Source organism: Elephas maximus, chromosome 10 (assembly GCF_024166365.1).
Source record: "Elephas maximus indicus isolate mEleMax1 chromosome 10, mEleMax1 primary haplotype, whole genome shotgun sequence".
NCBI classification, from domain to species: domain Eukaryota; kingdom Metazoa; phylum Chordata; class Mammalia; order Proboscidea; family Elephantidae; genus Elephas; species Elephas maximus.
Window position 1 is genome coordinate 32,058,777 of NC_064828.1, and position 23,505 is coordinate 32,082,281.

The 23,505-nt window shown below is 39.5% G+C and overlaps 1 gene segment (V, D, J or C); it reads left to right on the top strand.

Annotated features, from left to right (window-relative positions):
• Window positions 1-7,158: 7,158 nt before the first annotated feature.
• On the top strand, window positions 7,159-23,472 carry LOC126083640 (T cell receptor alpha variable 22-like). The segment is given in 4 exon segments: window positions 7,159-7,175; window positions 15,246-15,331; window positions 15,526-15,818; window positions 23,374-23,472. Coding segments are annotated over 4 exon segments (495 nt in total).
• The last annotated feature ends 33 nt before the right edge of the window (window positions 23,473-23,505 follow it).

Here is a 23,505-nt window from a genome sequence, read left to right on the forward strand (position 1 = left end):
CATCTCATGTACTTTGGACATATTATTAAGAAGGACTACTTCCTGGATCAAATCTATTCTTGAGATGGTCTCTAAATTCAGGTGGGATATACTGAAGGTCATACGTTGGCTTTTGTGGGAGTGTTCTAATTTTCTTCAGCTTCAACTTGGACTTTCATATCAGCAACTGATGGATCATTCTGCGGTGGGCCCCTTGCCTTGCTCTGACTGATGATATTGAGCTTTTCCATTGCCTTTTTCCACAGATGTTGTCAATTTGATTCCTGTGTATTCCATCCAGTGAGGTCCACATGTATAGTTGCCACTTATGTTGTTGAAAAAAGGTATTTGCAATGAAAAGTCATTGCTTTTGCAAAATTCCATGATGCAATCTCTGGAATTGTTTCTATCACCAAGGCCATTTTCTCCAACTATCGATCCTTCTTCTTTGGTTTCAATTTTTGCATTCCAGTCACCAGTAATTATCAATGCATTCCGATTCCATGTTCAATCAATTTCAGACTGCAGAAGCTGGTAAAAATCTTCAGTTTCTTTATCTTTGACCTTAGTGGTTGGTACACATATTTGAATAATACTCCTATTAACTGATCTCTCTTGTAGGCTTGTGGATATTATCCTATCACTGACAGTGTTGTATTTCAAGACAGATCTTGAAATGTTCTCTTTGACAATAAATGCAACACCGTTTTTCATCAATTTGTCATTCTGGCATAGTGGGCCACATGGTTGTCTGATTCAAACTGGCCAATACCAGTCCATTTCAGCTCACTAATGCCTAGGATATCGATGTTTATGTGTTCCATTTCATTTTCAATGATTTACAATTTTCCTAGATTCATACTCTGTACATTCCATGTTCCGATTATTAATGGATACTTGCAGCTGTTTCTTCTCATTTTGAGTCATGCAACATCAGCAAATGAAGGTCCTGAAAGTTGGACTCTGTCTATGTCATTAAGGTTGACTCTATTTTCAGGAGGCAGCTCTTCTCCAGTCATCTTTTGAGTGTTTTCCAACCTGAGGGGCTCATCTTCTGGCACTATATCAGACAGTGCTCCACTGCTATTCATATGGTTTCACTGGCTAATTCTTTTCAGAAGTAGGCCACCGGATCCTTCTCCTAGTCTGTCTTAGTCTGGAAGCTCAGTTGAAACCAGTTTCTCCATGGGTGACTCTCCTGGTATTTGAATACCAGTGGCATAGCTTCCAGCATCACAGCATCACACAAGCCCCCACAGCATGACAAACTGACAGATGCAAGGAAGTAAGAGGTCATTAAAAAGACAGGAAACAAAGGAAAAACCAAAATGGATATGAGAAGAGACTCTGAAACTTCATCTTGAACATAGAATAGCTAAAGCAAAAGGAAGCAATGATGAAGTAAAACAGCTGAACAGAAGATTTCAAAAGGTGGCCTAAGAAGACAAAGTAAAGTATTATAGTGAAATGTGAAAGACCAGAAGTTAGAAAACCAAAAGGGAAGAACAAGCTCAGCATTTCTCAAGCTGAAAGAACTGAAGAAACAATTCAAGCCTCAAGTTGCAATACTGAAGGATTCTATGGGGAAAACACTGAATGATGCAGGAAGCATCAAAAGAAGATGGAAGGAATATACAGAGTCACTGTACCGAAAAGAGTTGATCGATGTTCAAACATTTCAGGAGGTCACATATGATCAAGAACTGATGGTGCTGAAGGAAGGAGCCCAAGCTGCACTGAACACACTGGATAAAAACAAGACTGCACGAATTGATGGAATACCATTTGAGATGTTTCAACAAGCAGATGCAGTGCTGGAAGTGCTTACTTGTCTATGCTAAAAAATTTGGAACACAGCTATCTGGTCAATCGACTGGAAGAGATGCATATTTATGCACACTCTAAAGAAAGGTGATCCAACAGAAAGTGGAAATTATCAAACAATATTATTAATATCACACAAAAGTAAAATTTTGCTAAAGATCATTCAAAAGTGGTTGCAGCAGTACATCCACATGGAACTACCAGAAATCTAAGCCAGATTCAGAAGAGGACATGGAATAAGGGATATCATTGCTGATGTCAGATGGATCCTGGCTGAAAGCAGAGAATACCAGAAAGATGTGTACCTGTATTTTATTGACTATACAAAGGCATTCAACTGTGTGGATCAGAACAAATTATGGATAATATTGTGAAGAATGAGAATCCCAGAACACTTAATTGTGTTCATGAGGAATCTGTATATGGGTCAAGAGCCAGTTGTTCAAACATAACAAGGGGGTACTGCATGGTTTAAAGTCAGGAAAGGTGTGCATCGGGGTTGTATCCTTTCATCATATTTATTCAATCTGTATGCTGAGCAAATAATCTGAGAAGCTGGGCTAGATGAAGAAGAATGGGGCATCAGGATTGGCAGAAGAGTCATTAACAACCTGCCATATGCAGATGACACAAACTTGCTTGCTGAAAGTTAAGAATAGTCGAAGTATTTTTGATAAAGACCAAAGACTACAGCCTTTAGTATGGATTACACCTCAACATAAAGAAAACAAAAATCCTCACAACTGGACCAGTAAGCAACATCATGATAAACAGAGAAAAGAATGAAGTTGTCAAGGATTTTGTTTTACTTGTATCCACAATCTATACCCATGGAAGCAGCAGTCGAGAAATCAAACGATGCATTGTATCGGGCAAATCTGCTGCAAAAGACCTCTTTAAAGTGTTGAAAAGCAAAGATGTCACTTTGAGGACTAAGGTGTGCCAGACTGAAGCCATGGTGTTTTCAATCACTTCTTATGCATGGGAAAGCTGGACAATGAATAAAGAAGATCAAAGAAGAATTGATGCCTTTGAGTTGTGGTGCTCGCTAAGAATATTCAATATACCATGGACTGCCAAAATAATGAACAAATCTGTCTTAGAAGAAGTATAACCAGAATGCTTCTTTGAAGCGAGGATGATGAGACTTTGTCTCACTTCCTTTGGATATGCTATCAGGAAGGACCAGTCCCTGGAGATGGACATCATACCTAGTAAAGTGGAGGGTCAACAAGAGGAAGATCCTGGACTAAATAGATTGACACAGTTGCTGCGAAAGTGGACTCAAAGCATAACAACGATCATGAGGATGAAGCAAGACCAGGCAGTGTTATATTCTATTGTACATAGGGTTGCTATGAGTCAGACCGACTGGACAGCACCTAACAACAACTAAAGTCCCTGGAGAAGACATCATGCTTGGTAAGGTAGAAGGTCAGTGAAAAAAAGGAAGACCCTCAATTAGATGGATTGACACAGCGGCTACAACAATGGGCTCAAACAGCAATGATTGTGAGGATGACACAGGACTGGGCAGTGTTTTGTTGTGTTGTACATGGGGTTGCTATGAGTTGGAACCGACTCAATGGTGCCTAATGACAACAGCAACAATTATTGTGAAATGTTTTAGTGGCCAAGAATAGGTAAAAACCTAAATACGCCTCAGTAAGAACTGATTATAAACATTAGGACACATCTATACAAAAGAACATTTCATGGCAAGAAAAGCAAATAAGGAAATTTTTATGTACTGATGTGGAGGATGGGAGATAAGCGTGAGAGACAGACTTTATATTCTTTTATACTTTTGGAAGTTTGAACCATATGAGTTTTTAAACTACAAATTTTCGTTTTATCTCTTTTTTACTCCTAACTCTTGGATGTTGGTGCGAGTGGAATTAGTGTCAAGTAGACAGGCCAAGAAAGTTGGATGACAGTTACCTGGCCAACTGACTGGTAGAGATCCATATTTGTGCCCATTCCAAAGAAAGGTGATCCAACAGAAGGCAGAAATTATTGAACAATATCATTAGTATCACAGAGAAGTAAAATTTTGCTGAAGATCATTCAAAAGTGTTTGCAGCACAGCAGTACACAGACAGTGAAGTGCCAGAAATTCAAGCTGGTTTCAAAAGAGGACATGGAATGAAGGATACCACTGATGATGTCAGACGGATCTTGGCTGAAAGCAGAGAATACCAGAAAGATATTTACCTGTGCTTTATTGACTATGCAAAGGCATTCAACTGTGTGGATCAAAACAAATTATGGATAACACTGTGAAGAATGGGAATCCCAGATCACTTAATTCTGCTCATGAGGAACCTGTACATAGAAAAAGAGTCATTCGTTATAACAGAATAAAGGCTTAAAATCAGGAAGGGTTTGCCTCAGGGTTGTATCCTTTCACCACACTTATTCAGTCTGTATGTTGAGCAAATAACCAGAGAAACTGGACTATATGAAGAAGAATGGGGCATCAGGATTGGTGGAAGAGTCATTAACAACCTGTCATGGGCAGATGACACAACCTTGCTTGCTGAAAGTGAAGAGGACTTAAGGCATTTATTGATGAAGACCAAAGACTACAGCCTTCAGTATAGATTACACCTCAACATAAAGATAACAAAAATCCTCACAACTGGACCAATAAGTAATATTATGATAAACAGAGAAAAGATTGAAATTGTCAAGGATTTTTTACTTGGATCTATGATCAACACCCATGGAAGGAGCAGTCAAGAAATCAAAGGATGTATTGCATTGGAGAAATCTGCTGCAAAAGACCTCTTTAAAATGTTAAAAAGCAAAGATGTCATTTTGAGGACTTAGGCATGCCTGACCCAAGCCATGGTATTTTCAATTGCGTCACATCGATGCGAAAGTTGGACAATGAATAAACAAGACTAAGGAAGAATTGATGTCTTTGAATTGTGGTGCTGGTGAGGAATATTGACTATACCATGGCCTGCCAGAAGAATGAACAAATCTGTCTTAGAAGAAGTACAGCCAGAATGCTCCTTAGAAGTGAGGATGACAAAATTTTGTCTCGCATCCTTTGGACATGTTATCAGGAGGGCCCAGTCCCTGGAGAAGGACGTCATGCTTGATAGAGTGTCAATGAAAAAAAGGAAGACTGTCATTGAGATGAACTGACACAGTGGCACAGCAATGGGCTCAAGCAAAACAACAATTGTGAAGATGGTGCAGGATTGGGCATCGTTTTGTTCTGTTGTACATAGGGTCACTATGAGTTGGAACAAACTAGACAGCACCTTACAACAACAACAACAACAACAGACAGGCAATTTGAAGAAAGCTGAAATCCCAGATGACACATAAACAAATCAAGGCTTGAGTAATGGAGAGTGGTTTTTTTTTTTTTTTTTTCGATGAGATATAAGCTTATTTTTCTCTCACATAAAATAAGTCTAAGGATTAGATATTCTGAGATTGGTATGACAGGTGTGAAATCAGACTTAAGGAGACTCCTTCTAGGTCTCTGTTCTATCGCTTGCAGACTGTGGGACCTTGTCTATGTTTTCCAAAATAGAAAACATTGCTAGAGCTCCCAGCTGTCACATTCACACTGTGGCTTATTTTTAAAACATGTTGTTTCACGTTATGATGTGGACAGTGGAAGAAATTATATTTTTATTACTTTTCTTCCCAGTTTAGTTCATACATATATGTTTTTCAGGCATTAATAAATACTACTATTGAAACTTTAATATACTATTAGAACTTTGCTTGACATTCTGTGGAATATTGGGACATATAAGATGCAATGATCCTGCCATTGGTTCTGAAAAAGCAAGGCTTCGTATTATTTTATGGAACATAGGATATTATCCTATCTACAACTGAGAGACTAAATCATGCATCTCACCGATCGCCACAGAAATGAGAATTCACTCTTTAGAGGCTTCACAAATTTTAGGCTAATTATATTAGATACCCCTCTCATTCAGAGGTGTAGTTTTTCTAGCTTCCTTGCCTGTTCTTTTCTCTCTCTCTCCTTTCACACTCACACAACCAATATTACAGTAGAAATCTTTCTCTTGTTTTCTGTAAAATGTTGGAGAAGAATGAGGAAGAGAAGGGAATGGACTAGAGTCTTTCAACTTTTAACAATAGTGACTAGGTCTAGAAACTGTATTCTGTTCTGAGCCTTTCAAACAATGGGCAACTGGAGAGTTGCAGTCATGACCCAGATGGAGCTCTATTTTCTTCCTCTTTCACGGAAGGGGGCGTGTGAAAGAGGTGAAAATGGTGGCACAAAACCATGACCGATTTCCAAACCACAGATTCACTGCTGAGAGAGACCTTTGTTTTAGCTCTGAAAGAACTCCTTCAATTTGAATTTTTTTTTTCCTCACCCACCTGATGCTAAATACAGTGAGCCAATGGCCAGGGGGCAGGGGTCACCTTCTCTTTTTTCACAGTCTTGTGGCTGTGTGGAGCCGCTGTCCCCAACTGGTTTCCGGTGATGGAGGAATTTGCCTTACTCCAGAATGAGACAGAGTGGGAGCTGGTTCCGAGGAGGAGATATGGTGATGCAGAGGCCTTTTGTGGGGCAGTTAGCCCTGAGTTCCCTAGTTAGATGTTTGCTTTCTTACTAATGTGGGAATTACCCTATTTAGAAAGATAAAATTGCACATAGAAATGCAAATAAAGCGAAAAGTGTCAACAAAGCAGCAATGACAATTGTGCCAAATGTTTTGTTCCTAATCCAGGAAATACCTAAGGTAATTTCTAATTTATAGAGACCATAAGTGCTGTCAAAGGAACGTCCACCCTGAAAATTATGTGTGCAACCAAATATATTTTTGCCAACATCTACATTCTTAAAAACATTTGTGAAGGCTAATCTGTGGCAACCATGGGAACAGAAGCAAATTAAGATTTGAATGTAGTCCACCCCTTCCCTCTTGATGCTCCCATCTCAATGCTTCTAAGATAGGTTGTCAAATTGGCTTGAAAATATAATCATTAAAATCATTAAAAAAATCATTTTTTATTAATTTCAGGTCCTCACAAAATCTGAGCCTCACCGCCTGGACACTGGCAAACATATAAAGGATTTGGAGACATGAATGTTCATTCTGATATAAACAATGTACTTACAGGCATTAATTACAGTACTCTCCCTTATCCAAGGGGATACTTCCAAGACCCCCCTGGACGTCTGAAACTGTGGATAGTACCAAACCCTATATATACTATATTTTGTCTTATGCATACATATCTATGATAAAGCTTAATTTATAAATTAGGCACAGTAGGAGGCTAACAGCAACAACAAATAATAAAATAGAACAATTATAACAATATACTGTAATAAAAGTTAAGTGAATGACTGAGCAAGACAGGTAAGATTTCATCACGCTACATACTCTAACATTTTTGCACGGCCATTCACCGGGGCTAACTAAAACTGGGGAAAGTAAAATCACAGATAAAGGGGGACTGCTTGTATAATGTACCTTATAACGGTGTAATGCACTGTATAATGATACTTATATGGGAGAAAATGGCAGCCTGGAAGTGAAGAGCTTAGAAAATGACATCACACAGGCTGGGTTCAAATCCTGGTTCTGCCTATTACTAATCGAATGATCTTTGGAAATTTGCTTTCACTTTCCAATCTTCATTTTTCTCATTGGAAATTGAGAATAGCGACATGTATTTCATAGTCTTGAGATGAAGACTAATGAATTAATGAAACTACATGTAGTTTATATATAATTAAAATAAATATGTTAATGCTAAATATACAAATTTATTCATTGAAATAGTTAACAAGTAATTAATTAAATATAATTAAATGTTTATCTTATTCTTTAATCAGCTGTCAATTCTACTATTTCTACTGAATTAATCCCCTCAAGCTATAAACATGCTTAGATATTGCTTATAATTAATTTTTTTTCTCTTGATTTTTTTTGCCTGGTCAGGCTACTATTCTATGTCTTTTTCATTTCACCAGCAAATTCTTTGCTTCCAATGCAGTTGCTTTTTACTTCTTACAACTCTTATTTCTTACTTCTTACACTCTTTACTTCCATAACTGCTGTCGTATAGAGCTCACTCCCTTGAAGGGACAAGTGACCTCATACTGGTTAGTTCAAAAAGTCTGATTTTTCTTTTTTTTTGTCCTCTAGTAGCTTTATTGAGGTTTGACTGATATACAATAAACTAAATATGTTTAAGGTGTACAGTTGGATGAATGTAGACACCCATGAAACCATCACCACAATCAAATTAATGAACATGCCATCACTTCAAAACTTTTCTTGTGCTTCTTTGTAACTCCCCTTTCTGCCTCCCCATCTCCCTTCCCTAGGCAATAACTGATACGTTTTCTGTGACTATAGATTAATTTGCATTTTTTTACACAATTTTATATAAATGGACATGGAATCATACAGTGTGTTTTTTGGGGGGGTTCTGGCTTCTTTCACTGAGCATAATTATTTTCAATTTCATTCATGTAGTTTCTTGTATCAATAGCTGATTCCTTTTTAGTGCTAAGTAGTATTCAATTATACCACAGCATAAAGAAAACAAAAATCCTCACAACTGGACCAATAAGCCACATCATGATAAACAGAGAAAAGATAGAAGTTGTCAAGGATTTCATTTTACTTGGATTCACAAGCAACACCCGTGGAAGCAGCAGTCAAGAAATAAACACATTGCATTGGGAAAATCTGTTGCAAAGGACCTCTTTAAAGTGTTGAAAAGCAAAGATGCCACTTTGAAGACTAAGGTACACCTGACCCAAGCCATGGTAGTTTCAATTGCATCATATGCGTGAAAGCTGGACAATGAATAAGGAAGGGTGAAGAAGAATGGAACGCCTTGAATTGTGGTGTTGGTGAAGAATATTGAATATACCATGGACTGCCAAAAGAATAAATAAATCTGTCTTGGAAGAAGTACAACCAGAATGCTTCTTAGAAGCAAGGATGGCGAGACTGCGTCTTACTTACTTTGGACATGTTGTCAGGAGGGATCAGTCCCTGGAGAAGGATATCATGCTTGGTTAAGTACAGGGTCAGTGGAAAAGAGGAAGACCCTCGACGAGGTGGATTGCCACAGTGGCTGCAACAATGGGCTCAAGCATAACAATTATAAGGATGATGCAGGAAGTATTTCATTCTGTTGTTCATAAGGTTGCTACGAGTCGGAACTGACTCGACGGCACCTAATAACAACAGTATTCAATCGTATGGATATACTGAAGTTTGTTTTTCTAACTTATAAAGATGTGGTTGTCAAAATGAGGTGGAGCATGTATAATTAAGTGTATACATGGAGCAAAAGCAACAGCCCAGAAATAAATGCTGCTATATATAAGAATCTAATGTGATAAAAAGGAGAACATAAATTAATAGATTAGAAAAAGTTAAATTATTTTGTAATCATTGAATAGAAATTTGGAACAAATAAAATCTAATTAGATCCCCATGTCACTTAATATAGCATGAATAAGCAGAGAAGTAACATTATTAAGATGACAAGCTTATGTTTGTTAAGCAGATTTTGATGTAATCTTTTAGGGAGATTATTTTGATAGTGGTATGTAAGACGGATTGGAAATAAGAATATCTGGAATATGAAAGCCAAAGCTAAGAAGGCTGTGGTAGCATTAGGGGTTATGAGTTGATAAGAACAATAATAATAAGAATGGAGGCAAAAGGGAAAATATAAGAGAGATTTAAAAAGCACAGAGGAAGAAAGAAATGATAGGAATCATATTTTCCTAATCATAATTCAATTAAAGCAATCCTTTAAATTTTTTCCAGATTTGTCTTCAAGTGACAGAGATTAGTAACACTTTCTTTTGCAAGAACACAGATCTAGGAGATTAGGGTTTTAGCTGTAGATCTGGTTCAGCCACAAACTTTCCGGGTGACTTTAAGCAAGTCATGTAACCTCCTGGACCCTCTGCTTTCTTTCCGGTAAAGTGAATGTGCTACAGCAGGTGAACTCTAAGATTTCTTCTAGCTTTAAATTTCTTAGGTGATGAGAATTTATTATCTTGAACTGCATTTCTAATTGGGTGTAAGACAACAGATCAATTCAGCTGGAAATGAAAAGCGAAAGTAAATTGTATGAACTAACTACCCACACAGGGCCCTGATGAAATAGTTGACTATAATCTAGATTAAAAATCCTCTCTGCACACTGTATTTTCTCTTAATGATGAAGGAAGCTGTGCACAAAGGAATAGAATTACAGGATACTAATTCACTTCAGCTCTGCTGGGTCAGATGGCATGCAAGAAGTTAGGTGTTTGCAATCAGAACACATAGAAGGTTCTGGAAAAGAAGAAGCCTAGTGTTTGGTTACTTTTGACAAGTTACAAGTCAGTAGGGAAGAGCTCTTAAGATGACCCAGAGGAAAGTGCAACTTTTTAATTAATCTCTTGTGCTCCTCTGGCCCATGTGAACATCACAGATGAGACCAGAGGATGTCTCTAGTGATTCGTTATGACTCTTGTTCTCATTGATTATTCTTTAGTTTCTAAATGACTCTCTGTGGTAAGAATAGTAGCTAACAAAGGAAGCTGGGTTCCCCAGTGGACCTTATTAAAGTAGTTGTGGTTATGAGGTGATTAACTTATGGAAATGAATTAATGCTGCCAGTGATGTGCACAGAGCATATCCAAGAGGCAAGGAATCACACAGTCTAGTGATACTGAGGGGAAAACCGTTTAGCACTGAAAGGTGAATTATGAGAGAATAATGAAGGGGGGAAAAAAAAAGCCCTGAAAGTTGTTACTTTGATTTCAGAAACAATAACATAAAGTGACAGAAGATTAGAATAGCTTTCTAGAATTGGTATATGTATGCTGCTTTACAGTAGTTTCTTAGAGCAAAATAAAAATACCTTGGCTTTAGGGGAGCCTGGTCAGCTCAAGATGCTATACTCAAACTACCACTATACACCTGGTGGAACTACATCCTATTTGCAGTCAGCAAATGCCACCCAGTCCCTTATATGTGCCACTCCTTATATCTCAGAGGCATATTAATCTTACTGCACTGTGCAGAACATATTGGAGGGGGACATGAAATAGCCTAAGACTTTAGGTGGAACCAATTAGAGAAACTGAAGTTTAGGAAGAAAGGCAGATAATTTTGTGAAAAGGATAAGTTGGATTTTGGTTTGGTTAAAAATTGGTAGGTGCCTTGAATAAAGAGGATTGAATTTATCTAGTAAGATGTCATTAGTTTTCTTTGTGGTCCTAACTCACTAGGAACATCAGAGTCAGGGTTATTATGACACTTTTGTATGAATTATAGTTAGTTGTAACATGGTTGTAATTTACTGATTTTGTAAGATGAAGTTGCTTTACTGCCATTTGCTGGAAAGTTGTAATGGAGATAACAACTCTATGGGTCTGTGGTTTGAATAGTTTTCCTAGGATTGGGCAGTAAATACTACCTATAAGACTCTATGCAGAGCCCTGTCACGTTAGATATTAATTAAAAATAAACAGTTCACCCACTTGTTGAAAGTCTCGTGTTTGAAATGACTTATGGAGATACAGATATGGCTGAGATAAATAACAGAAGTAAAGGTCTGGAAATGGAACCTTGGATGCCCAAAAAGTTGTAGAAAAGTCGGGGAAGAAGACTGAAATGGAGTAGTCTGAGAAGTATTAGGAGAACTAGGCTAGGACAGTATCAAGGAAAGGTCATGAAAGTTTCATAAACAGAGATAGTCCATAATGTTGAATACTAATGAGAATTCAAGGAAGTTAGTGAATGAGTGGAGATTATTGAATTTGGCTATTAGAAAGTCGTTCATTTCCTTTGAAAAATCACAAAATGGTGAGGGGAGAGGAAGCTATGCTGCAAAATGTTAAAGAATAACAGTAAGAAGAGAAACTGGATGCTGGATAGGGCTTGAGCAAGTAAAAAGGTGAAGGAAAAGTTATTTCAAGATTGAAAACTAAAACATATTTGTAGGAATAGGAAAAGACGTAGAAGACAGGTTGAGAGAAAATATGCATATACATACATACATACATATATGCATATATATGCACATACCTCGTTTTACTGCCCTTTGCTTTACTGTGCTTTGCAGGTATTGCATTTTTTTACAAATTAAAATTTTGTGGCAACCTTGTGTTAAGCAAGTCTATTGATGTCATTTTTCCAACAGCATGTGCTTACTTCCTGTGTGTGTGTCACGTTTTGGTAATTCTCACAATATTTCAAACTTTTTCATTATTATTATATCTATTATGCTGATCTGTGATCAGCGATCTTTGATATTACTATTGTGATTGTTTTGGGGGTGCCACAGATTGTGCCCCTATAAGGTGCTAAAGTTAATCGATAAATGTTGTGTGTGTTCTGACTGTTCCACTGACTAGCTTCCCTATTCCCTGAGACAGGATAATATTGAAATTAGGCCAGTTAATAACCCTACAATGGCCTCTAAGTGTTGAAGTGAAAGGAAGAGTCATATACCCTTCACTTTAAGTCAAAAGCTAGAAATGATTTGAGAGTTTATAAACCAAGTCAGCCTTTCATACAAAAACTTACATATGCCTTGCTATATACTCCTAGTTGCTCTCCCTCTAATGAGACAGCAGAATCCTTCCCTCCACTCTCTATTTTCATGTCCATTTGGCCAGCTTCTGACCCCCTCTACCCTCTCATCTCCTCTCTAGACAGGAGCTACCTACATAGTCTCATGTGTCTACTTGATCCAAGAAGCTCATTCTTCACCAGTATCATTTTCTATCCCATAGTCCAGTCTAATCCCTGTCTGAAGAGTTGGCTTTAGGAATGGTTCCTGTCTTGGGCTAACAGAAGGTCTGGGGACCACGACCTCTGGGGTTCTTCTAGTTTCAGTCAGACCATTAAGTCTAGTTTTTTTTATGAGAACTTGGGGTCTGCATCCCACAGCTCTCCTGCTCCTTCAGGGGTTCTCTGTTGTGTTCCCTGTCAGGGCAGTCATTGGTTGTAGCCGGGCACCATCTAGTTCTTCCGGTCTCAGCCTGATGTAGTCTCTGGTTTCTGTCTCCTGGGCTCATAATTACCTTGTGTCTTTGATGTTCTTCATTCTCCTTTGCTCCAGGTGGGTTGAGACCAATTGATGCATCTTAGATGGCCACTTGCTAGCATTTAGGACCCCAGACGCCACTCTCCAAAGTAGGATGCAGAATGTTTTCTTAATAGATTTTGTTATGGGGAGGACATTTTTTGAGTCTTTCATTTCACCATGTCGCAATAAATCCTATAAGCAAAATTTTCAAAATGTATACAAAATTGGACCGCTTCTCAGCACCTTCACAAACCACCATCATCTTGTGCCTGGGCTTATGGCAGTACACTTAACTGATGTTCCTACTTCTTATTCTTTACAGTCTCCTCCACACAATAGGCCAAGTGCTTTTTTTTTTTAGACATAATTCAGACTCTGACATTCCTGTGCTTCGAGCCCTCCCATGGCGTCCTATATCATTCAGGGTAAAATCCAAGCAAGACACTACACAGTCTGGCCCCTGCCGCTTCTTTGGCCTCATCTCCTACCATCTCCCCGTTTTCTTGTTGTTTTCCAAATATGTCAATCACTTTCCTGCCTCAAAGACTTTGCAGCTGTTTTTCTTTCTGCCTGGAGTGCTTTTCTCCAGGGTAATGACTTGGCTCCTTCACTTTTTCTCTTGTCTGTGCCTAGAAATCTGTGCATATGTGTTTAAGGAAACATGCTTAAAATGTTTACTGCATCATTGTCTGTAATAACGATAAAAAAGAGGACCTGTGTTAATAGTTGGGGAAAGGTTAAATAAACCGTGATATATTTGTCTATGAAATGGTATGCAACAGAAGGACTTACATTTGTTAACATTAATAGCTCTTCAATATATACTGTCGAACACATAAGATGTTGTAGATGATATGGAAAGTGCGATATCATTTTCTGTTACGTAAAAACTCTATATACATGCACTAATAAATATTTTCTTACTTAAAAATGTCATTCTATAGGGGAAACCACTAAAAACAAAAACACCCCCCCCCCCAACAAACTCCTCTTCCAATCTGGGCAGTTCTTTTGCCCCTGACAATCTGCAGAGAATTCCTCAGGAGAGAATGGAATGAAAGGAAATAGGATGGTGATAAGGGGCCATAATGGTGCAATGGTTAAAGAGCTCACATGCTAACCAAAAGGTCTTTGGTTCAAATTCACCATTGGCTCCGTGGGAGAAAAGACCTGGCAATCTGGTCCCTTAAAGATTACAGCCTAGGAAACCCTATGTGGGCAGTTCTACTCTGTCCTATGGGGTCACTATGAGTTGGAATCCACTAGAGGGTGCATAACAATGGCTTGTGATGAATGCTAATAAGCTAGTTGGTCTGATTCAGTCGACACTGATGGTTTTCATCCACTAGGGGGTGATCTAAGCTTCATTGTACCTGAGGAACTATCCTTAAATTGTAGGCTACAGTAGAAAGTATCTTCATTATCTATTCCCATTTTTCTAATTAAAAATTCTTAAAATAAGAGTCTACTCCATTGACTTAGAAAGTACCCCAGTATCCCTGATGAGCCACCTTCTTCTACGAGACTAGAAAAACAGGAAAAGAAATGAGGGAAATAAGGAACAAAAGTAGAAAAGGGGAGAAGAAAAAAAACCAGGGGTGAAATACGGAAATATTTTGTTTGAACTGCAAAGTGGGGCCCTCCTGTCATGTTCACAGAGCAGAATCAGCTGTGTGGGCCTGCAGGATATATGGGGAAAGGAAGGGTTGGGCCAGAGAAGAGAGAAGGTGGGAATGAGGTCAAGGTGGACACATGTATACATATTTCTCCATTAACTAATCAAAGTCTTAATGGAGACATATGCTATGCTTATGGTGACCATATGGTTTAGATTTATGAGACTATTCTGATTTCTTTTATTTTCAAATAAAAGGATTAGCAAAACGATACACACCATGAAAAAGCATTCATTTTTTAGACTTTCCTTAGAAATAATTTCTCAAATTATTTGTCACACTGTGCATCTTAAATTTTGTTTAGAAAATGGGATCGCTAAGCTTTTAATTCTTCCAGGAGTTATTGACCCAGATGAGGTTCTAATTTCTCTCTGCTTTGTTCTTTCCCTTTCCTCACTCTCTATCCCAAATTTCAATCTTTCCTACCTAAAATAGTCATAAGAAAAAGGCCTTTAAATCCCACGCGTTGGGAGTATCCCTCCTTACTGCTTCACCCTCCCATCCCCCAACAGCCTGTGTCTCCCCCTGAGATAGATTGCACATTCAGCCTGGCCTGGACCATCATTGGTGGAGTTTCCTGTTAAGCTGAAAGCCAAAGCTCAGATGCAATTGGTGCTTACTGAGACTAGTGGGACTTACTGACTGTAAGAACAAAATTTTTCTGGACCCAAGATTTGACACCCTCCATTATAGGGGTGAAGACACCCCAGCAACCAGACAAGGAGTCATAAAGAGGTGGCTGGGAGCTCTGCTGGGGATTCTGTGGGTGCAGGTTTGCTGTGAGTTGGGGTCATCCCACATGGGGGGCTGGGGAGTGTTCCACAGCTGACAGTGGGAGGGAGGCTGGGGAGAGCTCACACAAATCTCCTGGCCTGTTCTACAGCCTCATCTGTATTTCTCAAGGTATTTTTACAGTTTGGAAACTACATCAATGATTCTGCAGTGAAATAAGTGTTTTTCTCTTTCCAAGCAGGGGTGAGAGGGGTGAAGGTGGAGCAGAGTCCTTCAGCCCTGAGCCTCCAGGAGGGAACCAGCTCTACTCTGAGGTGCAATTATTTTGAGGCCATAAACAAAGTGCAGTGGTTCCGACAGAGTCCTGGAGGAGGCCTCATCAGTCTATTTTTCATAGCTTCAGGCATGAAGCAGAATGGAAGGTTAAAAACCACTATTAATTCTAAGGAACTCTATAGCACCCTGGACATGGTGACCTCTCACCTCGAAGACTCAGCCACCTACCTCTGTGCAGTGGAGACACAGTGCTCCCAGGTAACCCGCAGCCTGCACCCAAATTGCAGCTGATGTCGAAGCCACAGCCTCTGCCACAGGGCAAGTGCCACTCAGTCTGTAGAACAACCCATTTCCACCTCCACCTACACCTCTTGCTCAACAGCATTTGCACAGCATTAGGTTTACTAATTCATGTTGACAGACTTTTAATTCTCTGTATAATTTATAATTATATAATGACAACGTGGAGCTCTCAGAGGATCTAAAAACAATGGCAAAATTCAAATCCATGTTCAGGTAGACAGTGGAAGTATCCAACTCAGGGTCAAAGCTAGGTCCTCAAAGAGCAGACGTTAAATTTGCTGCCCTGGAGAGAAACCTACAAAGGTTGTTGGGCTGCTGGTGCAACTTACCTGTTGTCTTTGTTACCTAGTACTCCTGTAACAGACATATTACAAGTGGGTGGCTTTAAAGAACAGAAATTAATTTTCTCACAGATCTGGAGGCTAAAAGTCTAAATCAAGATGTTGGTTGTATCAGTTCCTTTTATGGGGCCTCTTTCCTACTTCTCGTGTCTGTGGTGATCTTTGGCATTCCTTTGCTTGTAGATGATCTTACGCATTGTTTGTCTTTGTGTGTGTATGCATCCATTCTGCCTTTTTGATAACTCAGAAATGATTAGGTGTAGGATCGCCCTTACACTGGTGTGGCCTCAACAGATTGATAGATTACACTACATTAGATCGCATTATGGAAGGTTATCTGCTCTATCCAAGGCCAACTGATTTAATCACATGATTTAATCATTATGGCATATGGCCAGGATTTCAATATGTATTTTTTTGGTACACAATTCAATTTATAAAGCCTTTTAATATCAACAGTTTTGGCTTTTAAGGAAGGTAGAAAAGGGCATACTTAGCCGTGACTGTATTTTATGACCTTTAGTATTGGGAGTTCTGAAAAACAAATATAATAGCAAAGTAACTAATGCTTAGTTAGCACTTACATGTGATGAGCACCACACAAAGTTGTTTAGTATCATTTAATCTTTACAATGACTTTCGAAGCAGGTACAGTTGTTGTCCTTATTTATTTTTTTTTTAAAGACCAGGGAAAGAGGTTTATTTAAATGACTTTCCCAAGATCACATTATAAAATGGTAGATCCAGTATTGGAGGGTGTCTTAGGCTGGGTTCTCTACAGAAGAAAAACCAGTAAAACGTATAAATGCATATATGTATATATAGATTTATATCAAGGAAATGGCTCACGCGGTTGTAGAGGTGTAACATCCCAAGTCCATGGGTCAGGAAAGAGGCTTCTCCTGATTCATGTGGCTGCAGGGGCTGGCGAACCCAAGACCAGCAGGCTGGAGAGCAGGGCTGTTGCTCACAGGCTGTGAAGATTGATGAATCCCAAGATCGGCAGGCAAGACCAAAGGTAAGCTGTTAACTCAAGTCCCAAGAACTGAAGGTCAGATGAACAGAAGCCAGCTGCAGAATCCAGAACAAGCAAAAGCCTGTGAACCTTGCCAGAATGCCTGCCCACACTTGATGCAGGCCACATGCCCAAGGGAACTCCCCTTCAACTGATTGGCTACTCACAGCAGATCCCATCATGAGGGCGACCATGTATCAAATCTCAACAGGTATGTGAACACAACATTATAGGACTGCCAAAACGCTGAGAATCATGGCCCAACCAAGCTGACACACAGTCTTAACCATCACAGAAAGGAAGCAGTCTCCCTCCAGATGCCACATTCTTAATCTCTGTGTTATTATTATTTCCTCTGATCTATAAGGCAAATTATTTATAGTGATAAATATACACAATGTTTTCATTTAAGCCAACAAATAAAGAAACACATTTTGGTAATTTCTGAGCAGTGACTTCTAAGGAAAAGAAAGCTTGAGGTCCCATACAACCTACTTGAAGGAGCCTTGGTTCTGCAGTGGTTAAGAGCTCACTAAGTGGTTAAGAGCTGCTAACTAGTTTGAAACCACCAGCTGCTGTGTGGAAGAAAGACCTGGTGGTCTGGTCTTTTAACGATTACAGCCTAGAAAATCTTATGGGGACCATTCTACTCTGTCCTATAGGGTTGCTATGAGTCAGAATAGACTCGACAGCACAAAGCCACAAAAACGTAAATGTGCATGATATTCACCATTGTCCTCAGTTCTGCAGATTCACTCACTGCTGCCTCCAGCAGGTCTCAGTGACCCAGGCAGTAGAGGCCAGAAGACAAAAGAGGTCAGGATTGCCACATGATTCAACTCCAGACTCAGGCCCTACCAGGCCACTGGGGATCTGCTTTCTTCGATCTAGTAGAGAAGTGGCCAAAATTATTTTACTTAGAGTTCTTTCAGACATTCATTCATGCAATAAATATTTATTTTATAGTACTATGTGACAGGGACTGGTATAGTGTTTGAGGATATCATCTTCTGCAATATAGACAAATTCTCTTACAGAATTTTTAATCTGCTGTGGGGAGACAGCACAACGAAACAATTGAACAAATGATTTCAAAATATAAATTCTATTAAGAAAATAATATAAGGTTATGTGAATGAGAATCACAGTCTTTATGGATGTTTTCTCTGGAGTGGTGACATTTGAGCTGAGTCTTGAATGACAAAAACAAATCAACCGTGCTAAGACTCAAGAGTAAGGAAGAGTTCTCAGCATGCAACAATGGTCATTATGCAGACGCTAGTTTGGTATGTTTGTGACAGAAGTTTGGTGTTCCCACAAGGTGGTGAGGAGAATGGTATATGTAAAAATGGCATGGAGGCAGCGTCTGGCCTCCTCTAAATTCACAAGGGGGAACAGAATCAAAATAAAGAGCCCAAGGCTGATTCTTATGAGACAGAGGCCAGACATACCTTTTCTTTCTGCTGTATTTACCAATTCTGACAGCAACTCTCCCTCTCTGCTGAGTTTGATAATTCATTGCAATGGCCACAGAGAACTCACAGAAAAAATTCATGACTATGGGGTTCACTAGGGAAGTAACAGGTTCAGGTTTGGGAATGCTCAGGATACAGTTCTTCCATCAGGACATCTTCTTCTCAGCAGTGTCTGCACACTAAACTCTCTCTGGCCCCTCGGCCTCTGCCATGCATGGGCAAGTGTTACAAAGCTCTTTTAGTTCTGTTGATAAGTGCCCAGAGGCACCTCACTCTGACTGTAAACCTCGACCCGAAAGTGCTCAGCTCTAGCTCAGTGGGTTGGCAAACTTAACTCCTCCAAGTGCCTGAGGCACCCTACTCCACCAGCAAGTCTCTTGCCCAAGGCACTCAGCTTTCTCAATCATCTGTGCTGTCTCCTGCTGAACTCTTCTGCTGCTGTTTCTCTGCCACCACTTCTTGCCGTCTTCAGTGTTGCAGCTTTCTCTTTCTCTCTCTTTCAGTCTCCTGGTTCCAGGAGCTTCTCAGTGGAGGGATTCCAGTTCCAAAGGATGTGCTCCACTCTTGGCTCTTCTTCCTTAGTGGTGGTGCGATCCTCTCCTCCTCCCTCTGGAATGGCTCATTTTAAGCCCAGTGGGAAGGCAAAAATGACCAATCCCCTCATTAGGGTTCCACAGACCATATCAGCATGGTCGTACCCAATCATTTGGTGGGAGTTACAAAGACTATGGCTTGAAGCCCATATTAGGTAATTCATTGCACTGCATAGGTGATCATGACAAAGACGTAGGCAGAAGCCACATCATACGTGGCCTTATACTGTCATAGTTAGGTTCTAATTTTATTCTATGTGTAACAGGAAAAGCATTTAAAGGGTTTTAAAAATTTTTGAATTTTAAAAGGATCATCCTTCAGACTCTGGGGAATGGCTCATAGTGGGACGGGGTGCGGCAAGACTGGAGCATAAAGATAAGTGAGGAGGATTTTGTGGAGGACCCAGTAAGACTTGATAAGCCTTGAACCAAGGGGGAAGGAATGGGAATAGAGGGAAGTGGATGAATTAAGATGCATTTTGGAGGTGAAATGACAAGACTTGTGGATGGCTTGAAAGGGAGAATGAGTAAAAGGGAAGAATCAAGGGTGAAGTTTGCTTAAGTTTTTGGCTTATGCAGTTGCATGGGAACTGGTGGTTACACTGCTGGGGAACTCTGGAGGAGGAAAAAGTTTGTGATTATAGTAGTCAGATAAGAGTTTTGTTTCGGACATGTTAAGTTTGAGATGTCTATAAGACATGCAAGTAGAGCAGTTTACCAGGCAGTTGGATCTTAAGATTGGAGCTCAGCCAGGACATGGCTGAATGATGTTAAACCCATCTGAACTGACTAAATTGAGCACATGGGCTCTCGTTTGAAGTTTAGAAAGGAGTCAGCAAAGGAGACTGAAGTCACCTAGTGAATTGAAGGGGTGACCAATAATGTGTACTGTCACAGAGGCGAGGCAAGAAAATGCCTTATAAAGTATTAATACATAAGCTTTTGCCTCAGACACTATTTTCCAGGAAACTCGAACTGAGACATTATCTAATAAGGTAACACCCCCGGTTTTTGCTTAAGAATTTAAGCTTCATTGGATTTGGTCTCTAGGGGGGAGATGTTGTATAAACTGTACTCAGGAGTAGGGAAACCAGGAGCTACAAAGCAACCAGGCTTTTTGAGGAAGAGCTTTCTGCTCTACACAGTTCTAATCTCGCCCACCTCCTTCCAGGCTTTTTAGGTTGTGAAATGCTTTACACCTAATAATCAGTTACCAGTTGTTGTCGAGTCGATTCGAATTCACGCTGACCCCACGTGTGTCAGAGTAGAACTGTGTGCTATAGGGTTTCCGATGGCTGATTTTTCAGAAGTAGGCTGCCAGGCCTTTCTTCTGAGGCACCTCTGGGTGTACTCAAATCTTCAGTCTTTTGGTTAGCAGCTGAGTACATCAACCATTTGCACCCCCAGGGACTCCGCCTACTATACCTCTGGAAAGGAGCTCCTTACTTCCCCAAGGCTCACATCTCTTCAGTGCTTGTGATGATAATCTTCATCTTCAGATGAAGATTTAATGGACTTAAAAAAATGTGTCCACATCTTAATGTTTGGTAAGGAGAAAGGTGTTTTATTTTCCCCAGAGCCTCTGAGATATGAGTGAATGGGTGGAAACAGCATTCTTGGATAGAGTTTAACTTGGGTTACTCCAATAGATGAAGCTATATGTGTGTTCATGACTTTATGTAAGCATGTGTGTGTGTGCGTGTGTGCACATGCACACAAATTCATGTCTGATGAGGTTTGGGAGAATGTTAGCAAAAGAAGAGAAACTGGTGGTGCAGTGCTTAAGAGCTGAGGCTGGTAACCAAAAAGTCAGCTGTTCCAGTCCACCATCCTCTCCTTGGGAAACCCTACGGGGCAGTTCTACTCTGTTCTACACGGTCACTATGAGTCAGAATCAATTCCACAGCAATGGGTTTGTTTGTTTGTTTTTGGTTTGAGCACATACTGGGAACTAGAAATGTTGTCAGGCACATTTCATATATTACCTCATTTAGTCACAAGTCATCTCTTTTAAGTACAGTAGCCCTCAAAGTGTATTCCTTCCCTCTTCTTTTGGTGTTTCCTGCGCAGTTCAATTTTTTGCCCATAGATTCCTTCAAAATTGCAACTCTGAGGCTTGAATTTTTTTTCAGTTCTTTCTGCTTGAGAAATACTGAGTGTTCTTCCTTTTTGGCTTTTCTATCTCTGGGTCTTCGCATATTTCATTATAATACTTTACTTTGTCTTCTTAAGCTGCCCTTTGAAAGCTTCTGTTCAGCTCTTTTACTTCATCATTTCTTTTGCTTGAGCGACTCTACATTCAAGGGCAAATTTCAGAGTCTCTTCTGATGTCTATTTTTGTCCTTTCTTTCTTGTCTTTTTAAAAACATTTTATTGTGCTTTAAGTGAAAGTTTACAAATCATGTCAGCCTCTCACAAAAATTTATATACACCTTGCTATATACTCCTAGTTGCTCTCCCCCTAATGAATTTTTCTTGTCTTTTTAACAACTTTTGCTTTCTTCATGATGTCCTTGATATCATCCTATAACCTGTGTGGTCTTTGGTCATTAATGTTCAATGCATCAGATGTATTCTTGAGACGGTCTCAATTTCAGATGGTATATACTCGTGGTTATACTTTGGCTCTCGTGGGATTGTTTTAATTTTCTTCAGCTTCATTTTGAATTTGCATAAGAGCAATTAATTGATGGTCTGTTCTTCAGTTGACCCATGGTTTCATTCTGACTGATGATATTGAGCTTTTCCATCACCTCCTCCCAAAGATGTAGTTGATTTGAGTCCTGTGTGTCCCATCCGGCAAGGTCCACATGGATAGTCACTGTTTATGTTGTTGAAAAATGGTATTTCCAATGAATAAGTCATTGGTCTTGCAAAATTCTATCATGGAATCTCCCTTGTCATTTCTGTCACTAAGGCTGTATTTTCCGACTACTGATCCTTCTTTGGTCCCCACTTTTGCATTCCCACCACTAGTAATTATCAATGTATCTTGATTGCATGTTTGATCAATTTCAGACTGCAGAAGTTGGTAAAAGTCTTCAATTTCTTCATCTTTGGCATTAGTGGTTGTTGCATCAATTTGGATAATAGTTATATTAACTTGTTTTCTTTGTAGGTATATGGATAATATTCTGTCACTGACAGTATTGTACTTCAGGATAAATCTTGAAATTTTTCTTTTTGACAGTGAATGTCACACTGTTTCTCTTCAATTTGTTATTTCCGGCATAGTAGACCATACGACTGTCTGATTCAAAATGGGCAATACAAGTCCATCTCAGCTAACTAATGCCTAGGATATCAATCTTCAAGTGTTCCATTTCGCTTTTTGACAACTTCTAATTTTCCTTGATTCACACTTTGTACATTCCACTCTCTGATTATTAATGGATGCTTGCAGCTATTTCTTCTTATTTTGAGTTATGCCACATCAGTAAATGAAGGTCCTAAAAGCTTTACTCCATCCACATCATTAATGTCGACTCTACTTGGAGGAGTCAGCCCTTCCCCAGTTGTATTTTGAGTGCCTTCCAACCAGAAGGGCTCATCTTCTGGCATTATCAGAAAATGTTATTTGTTATACCCATAAAGTTTTTAGTGGAAAATTTTTTAGAAGTAGATTACCAGATCCTTCTTCCTAGTCTGTCTTAGCCTGGAAGCTTGGCTGAAAACTTCCCACCATGGATGACCCTGCTCGTATTTGAAATACTGGTGGCATAGGTTCCAGCATAACTGTAAAACGAAAACTACCACAGTACAACAAAGTGACAGAAAAGTGATGGGATTTGGCTCCTAGCATTGTCAATTTCCTGGGAATGGCAAGATCAAGGATAAGCCTAGCTTGGAGGAATAGAGGTCTCAGGTTTGTGTGTCTGATGTATATAGTGGACTTCTCTCTCTTATATCAATCTTCGTGCTTAAATGTTACTTTGGAAAGAGTTTTACACTGTGAGAGCTAAACTAAGATGGCTGATTTGGCTAATTAATTCTCTGGCCATCTTAAAAAGTGACCGATGAGGAGGAAAGTTTTACTCCTCGATGGCTTAGCAGAGTTGATCATGGTATTTTCCTTATTTCAAATAGGGCAAGCCCATGCTGAACAAACGTGGAAAAAAATCCAACTCTTGCCAATTAATTCGAAGCGAGTCAGCAGTGTGCCGAGGAGAGAAAATGGAATTCTGAACCCTACATTTTTATTATGTTTGCTTTCTGCTA